Source organism: Schistocerca americana, chromosome X (genome assembly GCF_021461395.2).
Source record: "Schistocerca americana isolate TAMUIC-IGC-003095 chromosome X, iqSchAmer2.1, whole genome shotgun sequence".
Taxonomy (NCBI): Eukaryota; Metazoa; Arthropoda; class Insecta; order Orthoptera; family Acrididae; genus Schistocerca; species Schistocerca americana.
This window is the reverse complement of record NC_060130.1, coordinates 909672817-909694746: the sequence shown is the minus strand read 5'-3', so window position 1 is coordinate 909694746 and position 21930 is coordinate 909672817. Positions and strand designations below refer to the sequence as shown.

At 40.7% G+C, this 21930-nt stretch overlaps 1 protein-coding gene across 1 annotated transcript in view; it reads right to left on the bottom strand.

Annotated features, from left to right (window-relative positions):
* The window catches only part of LOC124556545 (putative sodium-coupled neutral amino acid transporter 11), a 72356-nt gene that overhangs the window by 31354 nt on the left and 19072 nt on the right, over positions 1–21930 (bottom strand). Inside the window, exons 4-5 of the mRNA XM_047130499.1 lie at positions 16570–16779; positions 16240–16486 (exon numbers count right to left, since the gene is read on the bottom strand). Of these exons, the coding sequence (XP_046986455.1) occupies positions 16240–16486; positions 16570–16779 (457 nt within the window). The remainder of the gene's footprint in view (positions 1–16239; positions 16487–16569; positions 16780–21930) is intronic.

The following is a 21930-nucleotide window of genomic DNA, read 5'->3' as shown; positions in this document are numbered from 1 at the left end:
AATGTTGGAAGGAATGCCAGCCCTTTACTACTGAACAGCCACAGCCAGAGGCCACAGTCATGTTTGACACTTTGATCTGAAGCAAAGTTAAAATTCCAGCTCATCCCGAAGGTATTCCATAGGGCTGAGGTCAGGACTTTGGATGGGCCAGACCATTTCAGGAAGTTTATTGTCCACAAACCATCTTAGAGATGCTGCTTTATGGCAGGGTGCATTGTCATGGTGACACTTATGATCATTGCCTCCAAACTGTTCCTCTACTGTATCCAAGTACACAATACTATAATAGCATACATATCCTTCCACATTTAGCACTTTCTTAACCCCTTGCTGTACCATTTAGTTCAAAGAAATCAGTGCCCAAGTACTTTGAGATGACATGCGGTAAATGGGACAGCACAATATATGAAACATTCCTAATATTTGTTTCAAATGATTCTGCTCTGTATTATTACATATATATTTACAATATTTCAAACAATACTTCAAATTGTAACTAAATATAAATCTTTATGTATAAAAAATACTTTAATAGAAATTATAACCTCCTTGGGCATCTTCAGGTGTGACTTCTGAGGGAGTGTAATAAGACACCTAAAGGTTGATATTGTCCACAAAAAATTTAATTACAAGATGACATGCTCCCCTTCAACAAGTTTCTAGTAGGAAAATATCTACAATTCTAAAAATTAGTAGTCCTGCATGGTACAGTAGTTTCTGAAGCTTTGTGGTATATGTAAAATCACTTTACAAACTGTGCATTCCTGCATCATTTTGCTTCGTGCTTTGTGCAAACTCTGCACACCTTTTTTTCTTTAATCTTTTCTCGTTTCATGGGTAGTGAATGCATTGAGCAGAGCCCTATCTGACACACACACACACACACACACACACACACACACACACACACACACACACAATGTATTCGAGGATGCATTTGGGCTTCACTGTTTTTCTGAACTGTGTGTGTTCAGCCGTGTCTGAATTTTCATGTTTAATTGATATCACATTTAAATCACATGTCTTTCCATCTCCAAGTCAACAAATTGTTACAACTTCTACTGATTTCAAGGGATGTTTTACAACCAGCTTTTACAATGTTCAACAGTCCTTGTCCATCAGTATATGAGGTCTGCCTGGTCTCAGTTTAGTTGTGGTTGTTTGCATTCCCACTTCACAATCAAAAGTTGGCTTGAGCAACTTCAACTTCATAGGATTCAAATGTCCCTGATGGATTTGTTGCTCAGGTGACATCACACATTCAAAGTCAGAGTTCTCCTGATCAGCCCATTCTGCTGGCACCACTTCTCTACTAACAACATAATACTTTCCCCCTGCCTCCTTTGTACAAGTGGGTCCACCCATCAAGACATCTAGTGGTCAATTGCACATTACGTAGTATATCCCAATATTTCTTATCGGGCTGTGTACTTTTGCAGATCATGACTTGCAATCAGTTTTAACTTTGCCCATTATTCCATCTACACCCACTATATTGGAACTAAATTATGTCCATCCATTGTCTACGGAATATGCTAGAATTGCTGATTGTTCTTTTCAGGACAAAAGCTCTTAGCATTCTCGATGGATTTATTACCTTTAGTAAACATCACAGAAAGTATTGCATGACTATCATCAAAATCAGGCTGCAATGACATGTGTAAAACATCTCTTTAAACGGGATTGAAAATGCAGATGGCCGTGGAGTTTCAAAGAATAGAAAATGATTAGAAGGCCAGTAACTTATGAAAATAAACCCAGGCAACAAAAGATGATGCCAAAAGAAGTGTCAAAGGACTAGGATGAAACAGTCAAGTTTCTAGATGCAGAAAATTATGAAGTTGCAATGAATGAAACAATGCACTCACATCAAAATATGTACCCTGACACTACAGTATACCTTCGTTATTTAAGGCTCTGTAAAGTAGTATTTTCATGTCATTTGAATGGCTGAATTGAAATACCACTACAAAAAATTATGGGCAACCTATTGGTAATTTTCATACATTGATTGTCTGTCTTAACTCACAACAGTTGAAAAATGGGTAAGTGAATTATACAAAACCACACTTATCTTTAAGATCATGAGCAAACTGAATATCCATAAGCAATTTACTGGTAAGATTTTTATTCTGCACAGTAATGTCAAAGATCACCATAAATTGAGTATTTACACCTCAATTCACAAATACGAACACATTTGTTTTAAGATGTAGGCAAGTATTACCATATATTTTGATAATTTGTGTCATTTGACCAGGCCAATTCCACTAGTGTATATTACCAGCAACTTATTTGCAATAAAATAGGAAAAAGTAATACAGAATATTTTCTGATTAAACTGATGAGTGATCAGTAATGATCACTATAAAATACTTAGACCATAAAATGCAGATGAATGCAACACTGTTGATTATCTGTTGTAAATGTCCTTATCTTAATTACTGTATAGTACAAAAATCAAAGTTTTCAAACATGAAGGTTGTGCTGCACTATATAAAGCAGGTATACAGTCAGGCTACGATCCAACTAATGTCTTAGCTTTAGAAGAGCCAAACCCTGCCTCTTCAGTTTTTTTTTAGATAGGGCAGTTGAGGATAAATGAATTAAGCTCTCTTCCTTTTAAATCATATGCAGCAGCCAAGTCAATTTGTCATAAAGGAAATAAAACCAGAGAGCTTCAAGTATTTTAAACTGAGGACCCTTACCAAACGAAGATGGCAGCCAAGTGACAAGTAAGATTGTAGTGCTCGTAAAAAGTTTTTATCATAATTTTTTTGACTGTAACTATGTTCTTTTCTGTCTGTCTTCACATTTTGAATACCTTTCATAGTACATTTAGTGTAAATTATATTGCAGGTTTGTCTGTCCAGTGGCTTTTTGATAAATGTTTTATACGTCTGACTTGTTTACATACTGAACTTAATGCTTTTAATGAACCATGTATATCTGCAGACATTTTATGAATACTTTTTGTAGTGAATAGGCGCACTATTATCTTTTCTATCACACAAGGGAAGGTTCGGCATCTCTGTTCGGTGTAGGAAGTATAGTGAGCTGGTTTAAATTGCTGTTACGTGCGACTTGACAAATGTTTGTTTACATACACTTGACCTATACGAATAGCCTTGCAGTAGTAACGAACTTTACACACTAGCAAATGTTGCATTCTTTTTATGGTGAAAAACTGAATACATTTCATAATACTCCTTTAGTGTTTCAGATTTCAGCTTTTTCCTTTCTTTGTTACACACATTATTTGACTGCAAATGGACTCGCTGGGAGATGTTATAGGAAAGTGGGTAGTGGGAGCGATTGTGGGAACTCTGGTAAGTTGTTTCAGGTGTTGGGAAGACTGTACTGTGACTGCTGAGGCCCTTTTACATCTAAATCTGTGTGGCTACACTGCAAAATCATACTTAAGTGCCTGACAAAGGTTTCAATGAACCACTTTTGTGATAATTCTGTTATTCCACTAACAGTCTGTGGAAAAAACACCTCTACCTTTCCATTTGAGCTCCAATTTTTCTCATTTTATTGATGATGATCGTTTCTCCCTATGTAGGTGGGCGTCAACAAAATATTTTTACATTCAGAGGAGAAAGTTGATTGAAATTTCATGTACAGATCTTGCAGTAACTAGAGACACCCATTTTAATGAAGTCCACACCAAATCCTGTATCATGTCCATGACTCTCTTCCCGATTTCTTGATAATACAAAATGTGATGTCCTCCTTTGAACTTTCTTGATGTACTCCGTTGATACTATCTGGTACAGATCCCACACAGTGCAGCAGTGCTAAAGAAGATGACGAACAAGCACAGTGTATGCAGAAGATCTGTTACATCTTCTAAGTGTCCTGCCAATAAAATACAGTCTTTGGATCACCTTCCCACAATGTTTTCTGAATGTTTTCAATTTAAGTTGTTCATAATTGTAACCCCTACGCATTTAGTTGAATTTACAGGCTTTACATTTGATTGATGCATCATGTAACTGAAGTTTAATGGATTCTTTTTCGCTCCCAAGTGGATGACCCTCACTTTTGCCAACTATCGCACAATATACACTCCTGGAAACTGAAATAAGAACACCGTGAATTCATTGCCCCAGGAAGGGGAAACTTTATTGACACATTCCTGGGGTCAGATACATCACATGATCACACTGACAGAACCACAGGCACATAGACAAAGGCAACAGAGCATGCACAATGTCGGCACTAGTACAGTGTATATCCACCTTTCGCAGCAATGCAGGCTGCTATTCTCCCATGGAGACGATCGTAGAGATGCTGGATGTAGTCCTGTGGAACGGCTTGCCATGCCATTTCCACCTGGCGCCTCAGTTGGACCAGCGTTCGTGCTGGACGTGCAGACCGCGTGAGACGACGCTTCATCCAGTCCCAAACATGCTCACTGGGGGACAGATCCGGAGATCTTGCTGGCCAGGGTAGTTGACTTACACCTTCTAGAGCACGTTGGGTGGCACGGGATACATGCGGACGTGCATTGTCCTGTTGGAACAGCAAGTTCCCTTGCCGGTCTAGGAATGGTAGAACGATGGGTTCGATGACGGTTTGGATGTACCGTGCACTATTCAGTGTCCCCTCGACGATCACCAGTGGTGTACGGCCAGTGTAGGAGATCGCTCCCCACACCATGATGCCGGGTGTTGGCCCTGTGTGCCTCGGTCGTATGCAGTCCTGATTGTGGCGCTCACCTGCACGGCGCCAAACACGCATACGACCATCATTGGCACCAAGGCAGAAGCGACTCTCATCGCTGAAGACGATACGTCTCTATTCGTCCCTCCATTCACGCCTGTCGCGACACCACTCGAGGCGGGCTGCACGATGTTGGGGCGTGAGCGGAAGACGGCCTAACGGTGTGCGGGACCGTAGCCCAGCTTCATGGAGACGGTTGCGAATGGTCCTCGCCGATACCCCAGGAGCAACAGTGTCCCTAATTTGCTGGGAAGTGGCGGTGCGGTCCCCTACGGCACTGCGTAGGATCCTATGGTCTTGGCGTGCATCTGTGCGTCGCTGCGGTCCGGTCCCAGGTCGACGGGCACGTGCACCTTCCGCCAACCACTGGCGACAACATCGATGTACTGTGGAGACCTCACGCCCCACGTGTTGAGCAATTCGGCGGTACGTCCACCCGGCCTCCCGCATGCCCACTATACGCCCTCGCTCAAAGTCCGTCAACTGCACATACGGTTCACGTCCACGCTGTCGCGGCATGCTACCAGTGTTAAAGACTGCGATGGAGCTCCGTATGCCACGGCAAACTGGCTGACACTGACGGCGGCGGTGCACAAATGCTGCGCAGCTAGCGCCATTCGACGGCCAACACCGCGGTTCCTGGTGTGTCCGCTGTGCCGTGCGTGTGATCATTGCTTGTACAGCCCTCTCGCAGTGTCCGGAGCAAGTATGGTGGGTCTGACACACCGGTGTCAATGTGTTCTTTTTTCCATTTCCAGGAGTGTAGATATCTTACCTAAATCTTTTTGCAATTTGTTTTGATCTTCTGATGACTTTACTAGACAATAGACACAGCTCCATCTGCAAATAGCCTAAGGCAAGTGCTCAGATTGTTTCCTAAATAGATTCCATAGATATGGAACAACAGAGGGCCTACCTTGAGGAACACCAAAAAATCACTTTTGTTTTAGTTGATGACTTTCCATCAGTTACTACGAATTGTGACCTCTCTAACAGGAAATCATGAATCTAGTCACATAACAGATGATACTCCGTAAGTACGCAATTTCACTACAAGCTGCTTGTGTGGAACAGCATCAAAAGCCTTCTGAAAATCTATAAATATGAGAGCCACTTGAAATACTCTGTTGATAGCACTCAGGACATAGTTTGAGTAAACAGCTAGTTGTGTTTCACAAAAATGATGTTTTCTAAATCCGTACTGGCTCGTGTTAATACATCATTATCTTCGAGGTAATTCATAATGTTTGAACACAATGTATGTTCCAAAATCCTGCTGCATATTGACAATGATTGAGCCTGTAATTAAGGACGTTACTCCTACTGCCTTTCTTGAATACTGGTGTGACCTGTGCAACTTTCCAATCTCTGGGTACGGACCTTTCGTTGAGCGAGTGGTTGTATATGATTGTTAAGTATGGAGCTATTGCTTTCAGCATACTCTGAAAGGGACCTCATTGGTATACAATCTGGACGAGAAGACTTGCTTTTATTAAGTGATTTAAGTTGCTTCAGTACTCCCAGGATATCTACTACTTAAATTACTCATGTTGGCAGTTGTTCTTGATCTGAATTCTGGAACATTTACTTCATCTTTGGTGAAGCTATTTCAGAAGATTGTATTTAGCAACTCTGCTTTAGCAGAACTGTCATCGATAGTATTTCCATTGCTATCACATGGAGAAGGCACTGACTGTGCCTTGTGGCTAGCATACTTTACTTACAACCAAAACACCTGTTGATTTTCTGCTAGTTCCGAGACAATGTTTCATTGTGCAAACTGTTATAATGATCTCACATTTAAGTCTGCACTAAATTATGAGCTGCTGTAAAAGATCACCAATCTTTGGGATTTTGCATTCCTTTAAATTTGGCATGCCTTTTGTTATCTCTGTAACAGTTTTCTGATCTGTTGTGTCTACCACACGGGATCAGGTCTGTCTTGTTAATTTATTTGGTATAAATCTCTCAACTGCTTCCAATACTATTTCTCTGAATTCAAGCCACATTTAGTCTACACTTACAGTGTTAGTTTGCAAGGAGTGGAGATTGTCTCTCAGGAAAGCATCAAGTGAATTTTTGTCTGCTTTTTTCAACAGACATACTGTTCTTTTATTTTTGGAGGATTTGGGAGTTAACAGTACTCAATTTCACTACAACAACCCTATGTTGACTAATCCCTGTATCCATTTTGATGCTCATTACTAGCTCAGGATTCTTTGTTGCTAGGAGTTCAAGTGTGTTTTCACAACCTTTTGCTATTCGGGTGAGCTCATGAACTAACTGCTTGAAATAATTTTCAGTGATGCATTTAGCACAATTTCAGATGATGTTTTATGCATACCTTTGGATTTAAGCCTGTATTTTCACCAACAAATTGAGGGTAAATTGAAGTTGCCACCAACTACAACTGTAGCAGTTGGGTATCTACTAGAAATTAGACTTTTTCTTTGAACTGTTCTGCAATTTTATCATCTGAGTTGGGAAGTCAGTAAAAGGATCCAGTTATTTTATTCTGGTTGCTAAGAATGATCTCTGCCCATACTAACTCACAGGAACCATCCACTTCAATTTCGCTACAAGATTACTTCTAACAGCAACACAAATGCCACTGCCAACGATATTTAGCCTATCCTTTCTCAATACTATTAGGTCCTTCGCAAAAACTTCAGCTCAACTTGCCTCTGTCTTTATGGCCAGCTTTAAGTGCCTATAACAATTTCAGGATCAGTGCTTTCTGTTAGTGGTTGGAGCTCAGGTACTTTCCCCAACACAGTTACGACAATTCTACACACACACACACACACACACACACACACACACACACACACACACACACACACCACTACCCGAGTAGCTGCCTCCTGCATGTAATGGACTACTGACCTATTTAGCGGAACCTGGACCCCCACCACCCTGCAGTGCAAGTCAAGGAATCTGCAGCCTACATGGTCACAAAACTTTTTGCTTCCCATTCAGACCTTCCACTCAGCTCTGTACCAGAGGTCCACACTCGGTCCTGTTGACTATGCTGCAAATGGTCAGCTCTGCTTTCCTCTCACAAGAAAGACTTTCTGTCTTTACCACTTCTGACAGCTGCTCGAAATCAGAATCTCTTCGGATCCAAAGTGACACACATTGCTACTGACGAGCCACCATCTGCAGTTAGCTGCACCCTGTGTTCTTCATGACATGCGGAAGGACCCGTTTCACATCTGGAATGATTCCACCCGGTATGCACACTGAGTGCACACTGGTTTTCTTTGCCTCCTGTGTAGCCATGTCCCTCAGGGGCCCCAGAATGCACCTAATATTGGAGCTCCCACCTACCTATAACCCTACACTCTGTAACAGCCTGGATCTTGCAGGCTGAGAGGTTTCCTCTGAAACAGGCAAAGTGACTGCAACTTGCTGAGGGGCATCGTCAGCCACAGTAGCACCTGGAACCTATTTGTCAGACTAAGTTCGGTCCTTCGGAAAGTCTTTTGCAGCCCGCCACACCCTGAGACAACCTCCCACTCTACCACACGTGAGCAGTCAACCTCAATGTTGGCAGTAACTGGGCTGGCCACTGATACTGACTGATCGGCAGGCTTGTGAGTTTACGTTGGATCCCATGGCCAGTCCACAACAGTGATGCCCATCCACTGCAGCCTCAAGTTGTCTAACCAAAGCCAACAAAGCCTGGAGCTGCAAGCAAAGTCTCAACAACTTAGCTCACACCTGCACACAGCAATCATAGTCCCTATACACTCTAAAGACAATAGAAAATTGCACTACACAGACAAACAAATGACTATTGACATGCACTACGAAACTTTACTGTAGACACTGACAAAAATTTGAGAACTGTGTCTAGTAAATTAGATTATCATGCAGGGATTCAGAAACTAAACTTCCAAAGCACACAGGTGAAACTAAGTAATTCACTCCTAGTTAGGAACTCAGAAAATATTACAAAATCTGTTCCTTCCCTGTTTCTGCTCTGTTGTAGACAGTGCCTGTTGACTGAATGAAACTGCAAAATTTGCAGCAGGAATAAATTAATAGAGGAGCATGGGTGGAAGATGTGTGCCCTTCAGGCACAGTTGGATCAAGCTAGGAGAGCTTGTGAGGATGAGGGAAGGTAGTGGTTGGCAACTGGCAGTTGGTAGAAGGGTTAGCAGGAGGAGGATGTGGTCTGATAGTTTTGTTGTTACTTCCAGCAATCAGCTGCTAGAGTTGAGGGGAGAGGAGCCTCAAGGTAATGTAGGGGTAAGATATTTGCAGCAGACTCTGCTCATGATTAGAAAGCTGAGGAATAACACTAATGTTAATAAGAGAAGACTGCTACTAAGTAGCAGTCATGCCAGAGGTGTAAGTTCTCTGTTGCAGGAGAAGTTAAGGGAAGAGTAGCAGGTCACCAGCATTTTCAAGTCGAGTGCTGTGCTGGATCAGATGATTAAGGGTTTAGACCCTCCATGTAAGGATTTCACAACAGATATTCAAGTAGTTATGGTGAGTGGAACAGGGTATAGCCTATATAAGGACAGGGCATACAACGTCAGTGGTGACCTGAATAAGATAGCTTCCCTAACTGGAACACCAATGTGAGCACGACAGGGCTGTTACAGCAGCATTATTGGCCTCGTCTTCACAGTGCTGTACGGTATGTCAGTGGTAAGCTGGAGATGGCACTGATGACTACTAGACGAGGGCACATTGCAGTGGTGCCGGGAGATGGTGTTACTCTATGCATTGACTGCATCTCAATAGGTTTCAGAAAGGAAGGCTGGTGGATTTGATTAGTGAGAATATAGTGGGTGGTTATGGGGCCACACATGGTGAAATACCTGTCATGAGTACGAGATCTATAGCATTTTATTATAAACCATGACAACAGGTTCCCTTCTCTTAAAAGGATTTCAACTATCTTAGGGACTTCTGTACCGTATATGCAGGAAGAAGAATGTGTCACACTTGAGTGTGCAAGTACCACAGATATTTCCCCAAAATTATCTATTACTTGTCAAAAAGTGTAGTACATTAATTCAAACTTCAAGCTGTTTTACTTTATTTTTACACTCTTTGAGTAGCATGGTAGTACACATTACAGAGCACTGGGGTAGAGATGATTATTTGCAGCATATAGTGCTATCATAATATTGATGTGCAAGATGCTACTGCAGGTCTACCTTAAAGGGTGGGGGATGTTTCATCTTTATCAGCGGTGGCACACAATTCAAAGCTAGAGAAGATCTGACCACAATTACTGTAGATAAACATCTTGAATCATCAGCCATTGCAATTACAAAGATAAGATACCTATGAGAAGTTAATCATTCTGTGTGTTTACTGTTCACCTAGTGGTGATGTGGAAATTTTCTTCACAAAATTAACTGAAGTCCTGGAAAGGGTCTTAGCCCCAAAACTAGCATAATAATATGTAGACACATTAATACTAACATAGGTCATGAGGGTGACATTAGTAATAAGCCCCTAAACGTTTTGAGCACTTTCAGCGTGGCACAAATGATAAACACTGCTACGAGGGTTTCAAAAAGTTCAGATTCAATTTTAGACCATGTATTTATGGACACTGACAGAGAAAATTGTGAACTATTTATAAGTGATACTGGCATTTCGGATCATCACTGTCAGCTAATAAAGCTGAAGACAGGCTCAGTGAAACCTGCAAAACTGCAAGCCTACAAAAGGATTTCCTCAGATCATAAGATCCACACTTTTTCAAAGGCACTGGAAAATCTGACTTGGGATGAAGTGTATATGGAAAGCAATATACATGCTACGTTCTCTAAACCACACATTGTTTAATTTAATTTTGAGGTGAAATTTCCAAATGTAGTCATTTCTACTGCTGCAGTTAAGGAAAACTGTTTAATAACTGTGGGTATTAGGAAGTCGTCGTCCTTTGCAAAAGCAAAGGACTAATCCTCAGTTCCTTGCATACTGTCATAAGGGTAAAAACAAACATTCAATGAAAAATTAAAATATAATGCAAACAATAAAAGCAAAGTGATATGGGAGGCTAAAAAAACTAGAAACTGGTAAAGGCAGACAAGGATAACATACAAATCAAAGATTAGGATAGAATAATAGAAACTCCTCAAGAATTAGCAGATTTTGTAAATGATTATTTCTCTGGTATCATGGAGAAGCAGCAGCAAAATTTTCCTAAAACACAAATTATCACCCACACTGACAGACACAGTAAGCATAACAACGTTTCCCCATGAAAGGGCTTGAAGTTAGAAAGACAGTACAACAATTAAAAAATAAGAAGTCAGCAGGCATAGATGAGGTTCCAGTTTCTCTTCTGAAGGTATGCACAGATAGCATAGAAGCCTCATTAACAAACATAATAAATGAATCTTTTAGTTTACGTTTTCAACTGAACATGTAAAGCAAGCACAAGTGGGTGCCCTTGCTAAGGAAGGGTAATGCAGAAAGTATTGAAAACAACAGGCAAGTTTCACTGCTGTCTTCATTCCAACAAATAATTGAAACAATCACTAAAGAGGCTATTAAGTTTCATGAGTTTCAAAGCACAGCTTGGTTTCAGAAGTGAAAGAAGTACAACATCGACTACTGGAGAGGTAAAAAAAGTGGTACTTTAAGCTCTTGATAGGGATGATTGTGTTTCAGGCATTTTCTTAGACTTGTCGAAGTCTTGATAGTGTTTACGATAAAATACTATTTAACAAGCTAGAAGCACAAGGTATAAGGGGAATAATTAATGAGTGGTTTCAGTGCTACTTGGAAAACATGGTGCAAAAAGTGCAGATTGTTCATACATCTGCTGACAAATTTTTAGTAAAAACAATTTTAAAATGAGAAATATATAAACATAAGTTGTACTCAGAGTAGTGTATTAGGTCCAGCTCTGTTCTTAACATATATCAATGATTTTCTAGTTAATGTAATACATGGAGGAAAGTTCTCTTTGCCCATGACTGCAACGTAAGTTACTGATAAAAAATCTGAACTATTATTAGAGAAAGCAAATGAAACCCTCAAAAATACATACAACTAGTAATATGTAAAAATTAACAATGAACATACAGAAAACTGACAGTATGCATTCCAGCATAAAGAGAGAAGCAACTGACTAAGCACAGATGATAAATCTATAGATTTTGTAGCAAACACGAAGGTTTTAGGGATGTAATGACAGCCTATGTCTTGTGGTGACATTATGCCTCAATCACTCAATTCTTAGCTATGGCATTATTTTTGGGAATCACAGGAACAAAACATGGACAATGCTTTTAATGCAGAAAAGGGCCACAAGAATAATAAAGTAGTGTTAGGCTCACTGTAAAGAGCTATTTCAAACATTAGGCAGCCTTACTGCACCAGGCGAGTAAATTATACAAATTTGTGGTGTGTATCAAGGGGAAAGTACTAAGTACTCCACTAACTGTTTTACTTATAATTATGAAACAAGAGACAGTTTAGAGCTACATTTACCCACCAGGAAAAACAAATAAAATACAAAAAAACAGTTTTATATCACAGGATAAGACCGTGTAGCAATTTGCCAAAGGAAGTGAAAAATATTACTAAAAATATTTTAGGATTAAAGGAGACCACTCGCCAAAAATCAGAAGCATTGTTTTGACAATAGGCACACACAACAGAAAGAAAGCTTTCTAGTTTCTGGTGTTATCTTTTGATGAGCCAGAGTAGCTCATCAAAGGATCAGAAAGCTAGCAAGTTATCTTCCTTTCATGTGTGTGCATCGACAATCTAACGCTTCTGCTTTTCGGTGAGTGGTCTCCTTTAATCCTAAAATATTTACATCCTACAAGAACTTTCCTAGAACAGATTACTAAAAGACATTGTTCAAAAAGACAGCTAAAATATTCTTCACAAGTAATGTGTATTACACAACTAAATATTACTTAGAGGACTTCGAGTAGTGGATAGTAATGAAAGGGGATTAATACAGTACCTTGTCACATTTCAATACATGGTTATTGTTTACTGCTTTCACAAGCATCATGTGTCAAAATGTATAATGCATGACAGTAACATCCATTGGCTAAGGTTTTCAGGTGGACAGTTGAATGTGGAGTCCGGAATTGAGGCAAGGGGCACAGCAGCATTTTCTCAGTCCACTAGTCACTAATGGGTGTCTTAGTGTAAGTGGCAATGAAAAGCGGAACAACGTTTTCCACTGTAAGTGACCATACGAATTCCAAGAGTCATTAGCAGGTGTCTTCAGTGTGTGGGAAATGAAGAGTGAACCTACGTTATATTCAGCAAGTTACCTGAAACAATTTGTCCATAAATGAAGAAGCATTATACAACAGAATTACCAAAAAAGGTAGTGCAACTGTTAGAACACTGACCTCATCTGAGACAATGGAGTTGTTCTGTCTGGTCATCCGCAATTTTTTTATTATTATAAAACTGGAGGGAACATTTGCATCAAATTTTGTGTGAAAAATGGAATCAAGTGCTCTAAAACACCTGAAATGTTGACAGTGGTATACAGTGAGTCTGCTCTGAGTAGAAAAAGTGTTTATAAGTGGTACAAGCTCTTCCAAGACTGCCGAGAAAATGCTAATGATGAACCTGGCTCTGGACATCCCAGCACATCAACAGATGATAATGTGGAAGCTGTGAAGAAAATTGTTTTGGAAAACTGTTGAATTACTGTAAGAGAAGTTGCTGAGGATGTTGGCATATCGGTTGGCTCGTGTCATGTAATTTTTGTTTTGGGGATGAGATGTGTGTCAGCATAGTTTGTTCCAAAACTTCTCAATTTTGATCACAAGAACTGTCACATGAGCATCGCTCAGGGTTCTTGAATGACATCAATGATGATCTCGATCTGCTCAAAAGGGTCATAACTGGTGTCGAAACGTGGGTTTATGTTTATGAGTTGAAACCAAAGCCCAATCTTCACAATGGAAACATCCCTGAGGGCCAAGACCGAAAAAGGCATGTCAAAGTTTCACTCACTGTTTTTTTCAATTACAGTGGCACAGTGCACCATGAATTTTTGCCTCTAGATCATATAATCAATAAAGATTATTACCCTGAGATTATGCACCATTTGTGAGAAGCAATATGCAAAAAACTTTTGGAAGTGTGGAAAAACAGTTCATGGCTTTTGCATCACAACAATGCACCTGCTCATTCAATATTTGTTATGAGAGATTTTGTTGCCAAAAACATGACAATCATGCCTGAGTCACCATATTCACCGGATTTGGCCCCCTGCGACTTTTTCCTGTTCCAAAACTGAAGAGACCTATGAAAGGCCGAAGATTTTCAACAATTGAGGAAATAAAAACTGCATCGCTGGAAGGACTCAAGGCTGTACCAAAAAGTGCTTATAAGAAGTGCTTTGAGGATGGGAAGAAGCACTGGCACAGGTATACTGTATCTGAGGGGGGTTACTTTGAAGGGGACAACATGGATACTGATGAATAAATATTTTTTCATAAAAATATAAAGTCACCTTACCTTTTGAACACACCTTGTATGTAAGAGGGAGTACTGTACTGCTTTCTGGAAAACGCGCTGCCGGAATTTTAACAATAAAGCTCTACATGATGGACAACATGTGCTGTCACAAGAAAGAAGTTGCACAATGATCTATATGGTGTTCTCTCACCTACTAAATGACTTTCTGATACACATTGCTGTTCTACAGATTTTTGTCTTTTCATAAATCTTATATAGTGAAGGTAACAAATGTACTGGCAACTACTTTACTGATGGGCTTTCCTCCATTGGACCAATGTGAAGACCCTATTATAAACAGACTACTTTCAGAGCTAGATTTCTTTTATTGTTCAATTAAAATTGCTTTACTGTGCTCCACACCATACAGTTGCTCGAAAAACTTACACTCATTTGAAAAATGTGGCTTCCACCATTTTCTTCCATGCAACATTTTTCATTATGTTCTGCATATTTCACACAAGACTTTCCCAACATTTTTCCTACAAGACAACTGTCCCAATTCAGAATGAATTTTTACACCGCACCAAAACATGCACCCATTTGAAATTTTCTGGCAAATAGGAACTGTTTGCTAGACCAGAACTCAAATCCAGAACCTTTGCCTTTTGTGGGCAAATGCTTTAATGATTGGGTTACCTGGGCATAACTCACCTGCACAGCTGTACTTCTGCCAGTACCTCTCTCCTACCTTTCAAACATAACAGAAGTTGTTCTACAAGCCTTCTAGCACTAACTTATGGCAGAAAGGATACCCTACGATTCAGGCAAGCCATTTCTCAAAAATATCACTTATTGCAGGAGAGCTAGTCCCTTAAGGTATGGAGGAGAATTTATCTGATGCTCTGACTGTGCGAGAGAGGTATTGGCAGATGTAAAACTTTGGGGGTGGGCTGTGAGTTGTACTTGAATAGCTCAGTCAGTAGAGCATTTGCTTAGGAAAGACCAAGTTCGGTACCCAATCTGCCAAGATCTTTACAACTGTCCCTATATTTTATTGGCCTTTGGACAATTCAACACCCTTCATGAAGCACATTTTTGTGTAATTTAATAGTAAATGAATATTCTAAGTTTTTCATTTTTCGAAGGGTTCACTGTCTTGGAGTGGCTCTTTCCACAAGGAATATCCCATTATGTAAAACATTTTACAGAAACCAAAATCTGTTTTAACTCTTCCCTGACCCTTCAAATTTGTACTACAATTTTATGACAACACATTGACACTTTATTTGTACATTTTACTTGTTACAGTATTCAAAGCAACTCCACCAGAGCTATCTCTCTGTAGGTTAGGTGTTTGTACTCCAACACAATCCACCCCAACAACTGGCAGTCTAATCATTTTGGTCAAACAAGAAAAGGGACACATTATCCATGCTAAATACTACACATGAGTAAGCTCTAAACTAGACTTTTATCCCTGCAAGGCCCTTTACTATAAGATCATCTATTTACCATACCAATTAATTTTCACTTTTAGGATGAGGGCTTTTCTAGACAAGTTATCCTGATGGCTCAGGAAGTTCAAACAGTAATCCCACTTTATGGAGTTCACAACATTCCACTTGTTGAGTATTTCTGCAAATCTCAGCTCAGGATCCTAGGATTCAACAGATCTGAATGTATTTAATGCTGCTTGAGCTTCGACAGATGCTTGTTTCCTTATATCAGGGAATGACGTGAGAACAGCACGTATCACCTTCCCAAAACAAATTCAAAATACCTCCACCAAAGACATTGCAATCATATTTTGTGATCACAAGGGAAGTGAATTTCTTCAATAAAAATGGCACCTCATCTCCATGTCATAACTTACAAAAAAGAAGGTACACTCCTGAAAGCAAATTGATAACATTTAAAGGCCATATTTTCAATGATAATTTCTACAATATTTTACTGTTACACCTACATTTATAAGTTTTGTGTGTGTGTGTGTGTGTGTGTGTGTGTGTGTGTGTGTGTGTGTGTGTGTGTGTGTTTTTCAGCACTACCATCTACTGCTAGAAGCAAATAGGAATTCTAAATGTTACTTACACTACCTCCAACAAAGGCTCTATCCTTGCAGTAACAGCAATCAGGATAAATCCAACACACACAAGAGATGCAAATGAAATTTTGCTCAATTTCTCTAATTCCCGGTACAAACAAAGTGGTGCTGTTACGAAGATGTTTGCCATTCCAATGACAAATGGACGACTCGCAAATACAGACTCTTGGTGATACACATTAATCACTACTTTGGTTAGCGTATCTCCAACAACCACATTATAACTTATCATGGCTGAAACAAAATCATTGTTCAATGTGTGCATAAAATTTTCAGTGGCAGATTATGTAATTCTTATACAAAGTCTTTTTGCATACCAATGAAAGGGTACAGAAACTGCAGGGCTGACAAAACAAAATAACCAGGTTTTCCAAATGCAGCCTGCATTATTCCTTGGTAAGTAAAACTTCCACTTAAATGTCCACTTCGTACCATTAAGACCAAAGAATAGTCAGTCATCAAAGCAACTACAGTAAGAAGAACAAGTCCAATTCCAAATCCTGATTCACTAAAGGCATATGGTATACCTGTAGGCAAAACATTACTTTATCACAGAAATGCAGTTACAAATTTGTACGTAGTATGAAAATAATGCACAAATAGATCTTTGAATTCATCTTGACAAATTATTGATATTTTGCACACAGTCTGGCTGGTAGCCATGGGATATATTTTGTTAATAATTCCAAATTAGTGTCATCTCACATACCTACATTAAACACTTACGAAACCATTTTAAAAACCATTTCTGAAGTGTTGCCAACAGTAAGTGACACTTGCTTCACAGAAGGGAAGTATTTAGAAGGAAAATACTAAATTTAAATTTTTGTACACTGATGACAACTTGCAAAATTTCTTTAATCTTGCAAGGTACTTTGCAATAGATTTTCTATCTGCCATCCTCAAATACTTAAATGTTATTCAATACACAAATTTTTTGGATATGAAAAATTTAGCATCTTTCTTAATGCACTTTGAATGAATCGGGAATGGCGTTTGTTTGCATCACCAAATCATAGGTTTTACTCACTAAAATTACTGTTTCTCAGTTACTAGATCTACACACAACTCAAAATGACTTTGCTACAGTGCCTAAAGCTGCTTACTTATCTCATATGTTAGAAAGTACAAGCTTCTTGCCACTCTTACAAATGACAAAAAAAACTGCATTTATTTGTAATGATTTGTGATTATTAATCACTGCCATAATATTTATTTTCAACAAGTATTATGAACACACTGGCAAGGCCACATGGAAGAACATTTTGTTGTTTTCAGGACAGTAGACAAAATTAGTTTTCAAAAAAATTGATATTAGTCAAATTTCTGTCTCAATGTGCAGAGAATTGTCTAGGCAGGTGCTATGCGACTAAAAGCATCTTCTGTGTTGCCAGAAAACAAAACATCCCTTTCACACATTTCTATTTTTGCTCGACAGCTGATATGAACGACATGCACCAACAGGTAGTATGGAGTATCAAAGAATCTAAATAAGTCGTCACTTATTGTTCAATGTTTATGAAGCCAAACTACAGAGCACAGTAATTTCACAGTGCTCTCTAACACACTAAGTATCTACATTTTATTACAGCAGTTCATGCTCCCACAGAGTGCAATAAATTCATGTGTAAGCTTCAACAGAACTACACACGCATACTCATTTACTTTCTTTTCTGCTTTTTCTCTTTCTTTCTTCATAGGGTCTATGAGAAATGAAAAGTGCTGCTGTCCATTGGAAATTGAGCAATGTATCATTCTCCCTATGATGCTCCAAATTGTATCAACTCCATTTCAGCCTCTAAACACACACAAGCATAAAAAGTATTATGAAATATCTCATTTCCACTTATATAATTATTGAAATGGAACAGCTAACACTTCACAGCTTTTGAAACATACAGAATCCCTATTAAATGAAAACTATCCCATGTACAGGTTATCTTAAGCTGTAGCTAGTTACTAATATACGAATACAACAGTGGAAATATTGACATCTGATCAACAGTATAAAAAATAAAGTACAGTTAATTTTTCTGAAACAGAAATACACACATAAAAACAGCTCTCGCTTCAGTGTTGGACTGCAAAAACTTATTTCACTGTGAGACACCAAAATGTGTTCACTAGTAGTAAACTGCTCGATAAATATTGAGTATTAGGAGCTACAAGGTGCATGTGTGACAATCGTATCAGAGTAAACTAAAGACTGTTTTATTGGCAGGACACTTAAATGTAACAGATCTACAAAAGAGACTGGCTACGCCATACCTGTCTGTGGGCATTTGCAGTACTACTCCGTGGTCTGGGATCCTTACCAGATAAGATTAACAGAGTACATTGAGAATGTTCAAAGAAGAGCAGCACATTTTGTATTACCGAAAACAGGGGGAGGGGGGGGAGGGGGGGGAGGTCACAGACACGATACAGGATTTGCAATGGACACAAAACAAAGGCATATTTCGTCACATCAGAATCTTCTCATAAAATTTCAATCACCAACTTTCTTCTCCGAATGAGAAGATATTTTGGTAACACCAACCTACATAGTGAGAAATTATCGTCATAATAAAATAGGGGAATTTAGAGCTCGCCCAGGAAGATATAGGTGTTCTCTTTTTCCGCACGCTGTTCGAGAGTGGAATCGTTGGATTAAAAGAGGGGGAATGGGACCAAACTAAAAGGTCATCAGTTCCTTGCTCCAAATAAAACAATGTCATAAGTGTGAGAATAAAAGAAACGAGACTGACAACTCAAAACAGAATTAAAGGAAAAATCTCTAACAATTAAGGGCAACAAACATGTTAATGGACAAAACGGAACAAGAAAACCACAGAAATGCAAGAAACGAGATGAAGAGATTAAAACAACAAAGCAGATTACCATGGCTGGCTGACCATGAGAATAAAAAAGGAGAAGCCAGCCAATATGCAACACATTAAAACCTCCACCCTAGAAGCACTAGGGTGGAGGACACAGAGGGACAAAGGACATGCACTAAAATGTAAAACTAAATCAGTCAATGGGGTGTTATCAGATAAAATTAGTTGCAACAAGTCCGGTAACCCAAGATTTCGTCACTGAGCAGTCAAAATGGGACAGTGCACCAGAATATGGGCCACTGTCAACCTGGTGCCGCATCGACACTCAGGAGGGTCTGCACGGCACAGGAGGTAACCGTGGGTCATCCAAGTGTGGCCAATGTGGAGCCCTGCAAGAGGCCTGCATAGAAGTCTTCCACTCATTTGTAGTCTCCTTAATGACACACAATTTGTTGTGTGTACTGTTATGCCAATCCTTCTCTCAAAGCCAAAAAACAAAGGCACAAGTCAGAATGCAGGTCAGGTTCAGAGAGTCCCATCTCCAGAAGCGGTTTCCGCGTAGCCTGTTTGGCCAGCCTACCGGCAACTTCATTGCCTGGGATGCCAACATGTCCTGGTGTCCACACAAACACCACTTAATGATGGGACCAGTCCTGGGCATAGATGCACTCCTGCATGGATGCTACCAAAGGATGGCGAGGGTAGCACAGGTTGATAGCTTGTAGGCTGCACAAGGCGTCAGTACAAAGAAGAAACGGATTTCCCGGGGCACGAACGAATATACTGAAGCGAACGAGAGATGGCCACCAGCTCTGCAGTTAATACACTGCGGCCATCGGGCAAGGCATGCTGTTCAAAACAGCCTCTGTGGACGTAGGTGAAGCCAACATGACCATCAGCCATAGAGCATCGGTGTAAACCACTTCAGAGCCCCAGAACACGTCAAGAATCGAGAGGAAGTGACAGCGGAGAGTGTCAGGAGTAACTGAGTCCTTAGGGTCATGCGAAAGGTCCAGACGAATCTGTGGCCTAGGTGTACAACATGGAGGTGTATGCAGATGGACATGAATGGCAGGTGGTAAAGAGAAGGACTCCACACAGAAGGTATCTCACACGAACCATACTTGTTAGCCCTGACCTGAGCCACCAATGTGGGAGATGAACTGCCACAGGTGGAAAAAGGAGACTGTAATTTGGATGCTCAGGAGAACTACAAATGGGTGCAACATAGCTGGCGAGCAGTTGTGCATGTCTGATTCGCAATGTAGGGACTCTAGCCTCCACCAGGACACTGGTCACTGGACTCTTTCTAAAAGCTCCCATCGCTAGGTGAACGCCACAGTGATGCACTGGGTTGAGTACACACAATGCTGAGGGTGCCGCCGAGCCATAAATCAGACTCCCATAGTCAAGGTGCGATTGAACAAGGGCTTTGTAGAGTTGCAGCAGAGTAGAGCGATCTGCACCCCAGTTGCTGTTGCTCAGGCAGTGGCGGGCATCGAGTTGCTGCCAGCGCTTCCGCTTAAGCTGACGAAGGTGAGGTAGCCAAGACAACTGGGTGTCAAAAACCAGTCCTAAGAATCAATACGTCTCCACTACAGTAAGTGGATCATCATGAAGCTAAATTTCTGGTTCCAGATGAACGGTAAGACGCCAACAGAAGTGTAGGACTCATGACTTAGCAGCCGAAAACTGGAAGCCGTGGGAGAGAGCCCATGACTGCACCTTGTGGATGGCTCCCTGTTGGTGCTGCTCAGCAACACCAGTGCTGATGGAGCAGTAAGAAATTCTGAAGTCATCTGCATACAGAGAGGGTGAGACAGACGGCACTACAGCTGCTGCTAGACCATTCGAGACGCCCACCCGTATAATGTGGCAAGGATATGTAGTCACCAGGTGGTGTCATATGCTTTGCGTAGATGAAAAAAGACAGCAACAAGGTGTTGGCTTCTGGAAAAGGCTGTTCGGATGGCAGATTCGAGGGACACAAGGTTATCAGGGGTACAGTGCACCTGGCAGAAGCCGCCCTGACATGGAGCCAATAGGTCACGTGACTCCAGGACCCAACCCAACCACCGACACACCATACGTTCCAGCAGCTTACAAACAATGTTGGTGACTGATGGGCCGATAGCTATCCACATCAAGCGGGTTTTTGCCGGGTTTGAGCACCGGAACGATGGTGCTCTCCTGCCATTGCGATAGATGCCATCACAGCAGATCTGGTTGAAGATGACGAGGAGATGGTGCTTGTAAACAGACGAGAGATGTTTAATTATCAGACTGTGGATCCGATCTGGCCCATGAGCTGGGTTGGGGCAATGTCCAAGTGCACAGAGGAGCTCCCACTCCATAAATTTGGCATTATATGGTTCACTGTGGCGTTTAGTGAATGAGAGGACTTTCCATCCGCTGTCTGTAGGTGCGAAAGGCTGGAGGGTAGTTCTCCAATGCAGAGGCTCAAGCATAGTGCTCAGCAAAGTGCTCTGCAATCGCATTTGCATCAGTACATAGCCCGCCATTTATGGTAATGCCAGGGAAACCTGTTGGGGTCTGGTACCCAAAAAGATGTCGGATCTTCGTCTAGATTTGTGAAGGCGACTTAAGGCACCCAATGGTTGACACGTACCTCTATCAACACTCTTGTTTCTGTCGTTTTATAAGGTGGCATACACGGGCATGGAGCCACTTAAAGGCAATCAGATGCTCTAGGGAAGTGTGACTTATGTTTCTGTAGAGCTCACCGACACACTATAATAGCCTCAGCAACTTCCAGTGACCACCAAGGGACTGTCTTTCACCAGAGGCAACCTGAAGAGCGAGGGATCGCATTTTCTGCCACACAAGCAATTAAGGTAG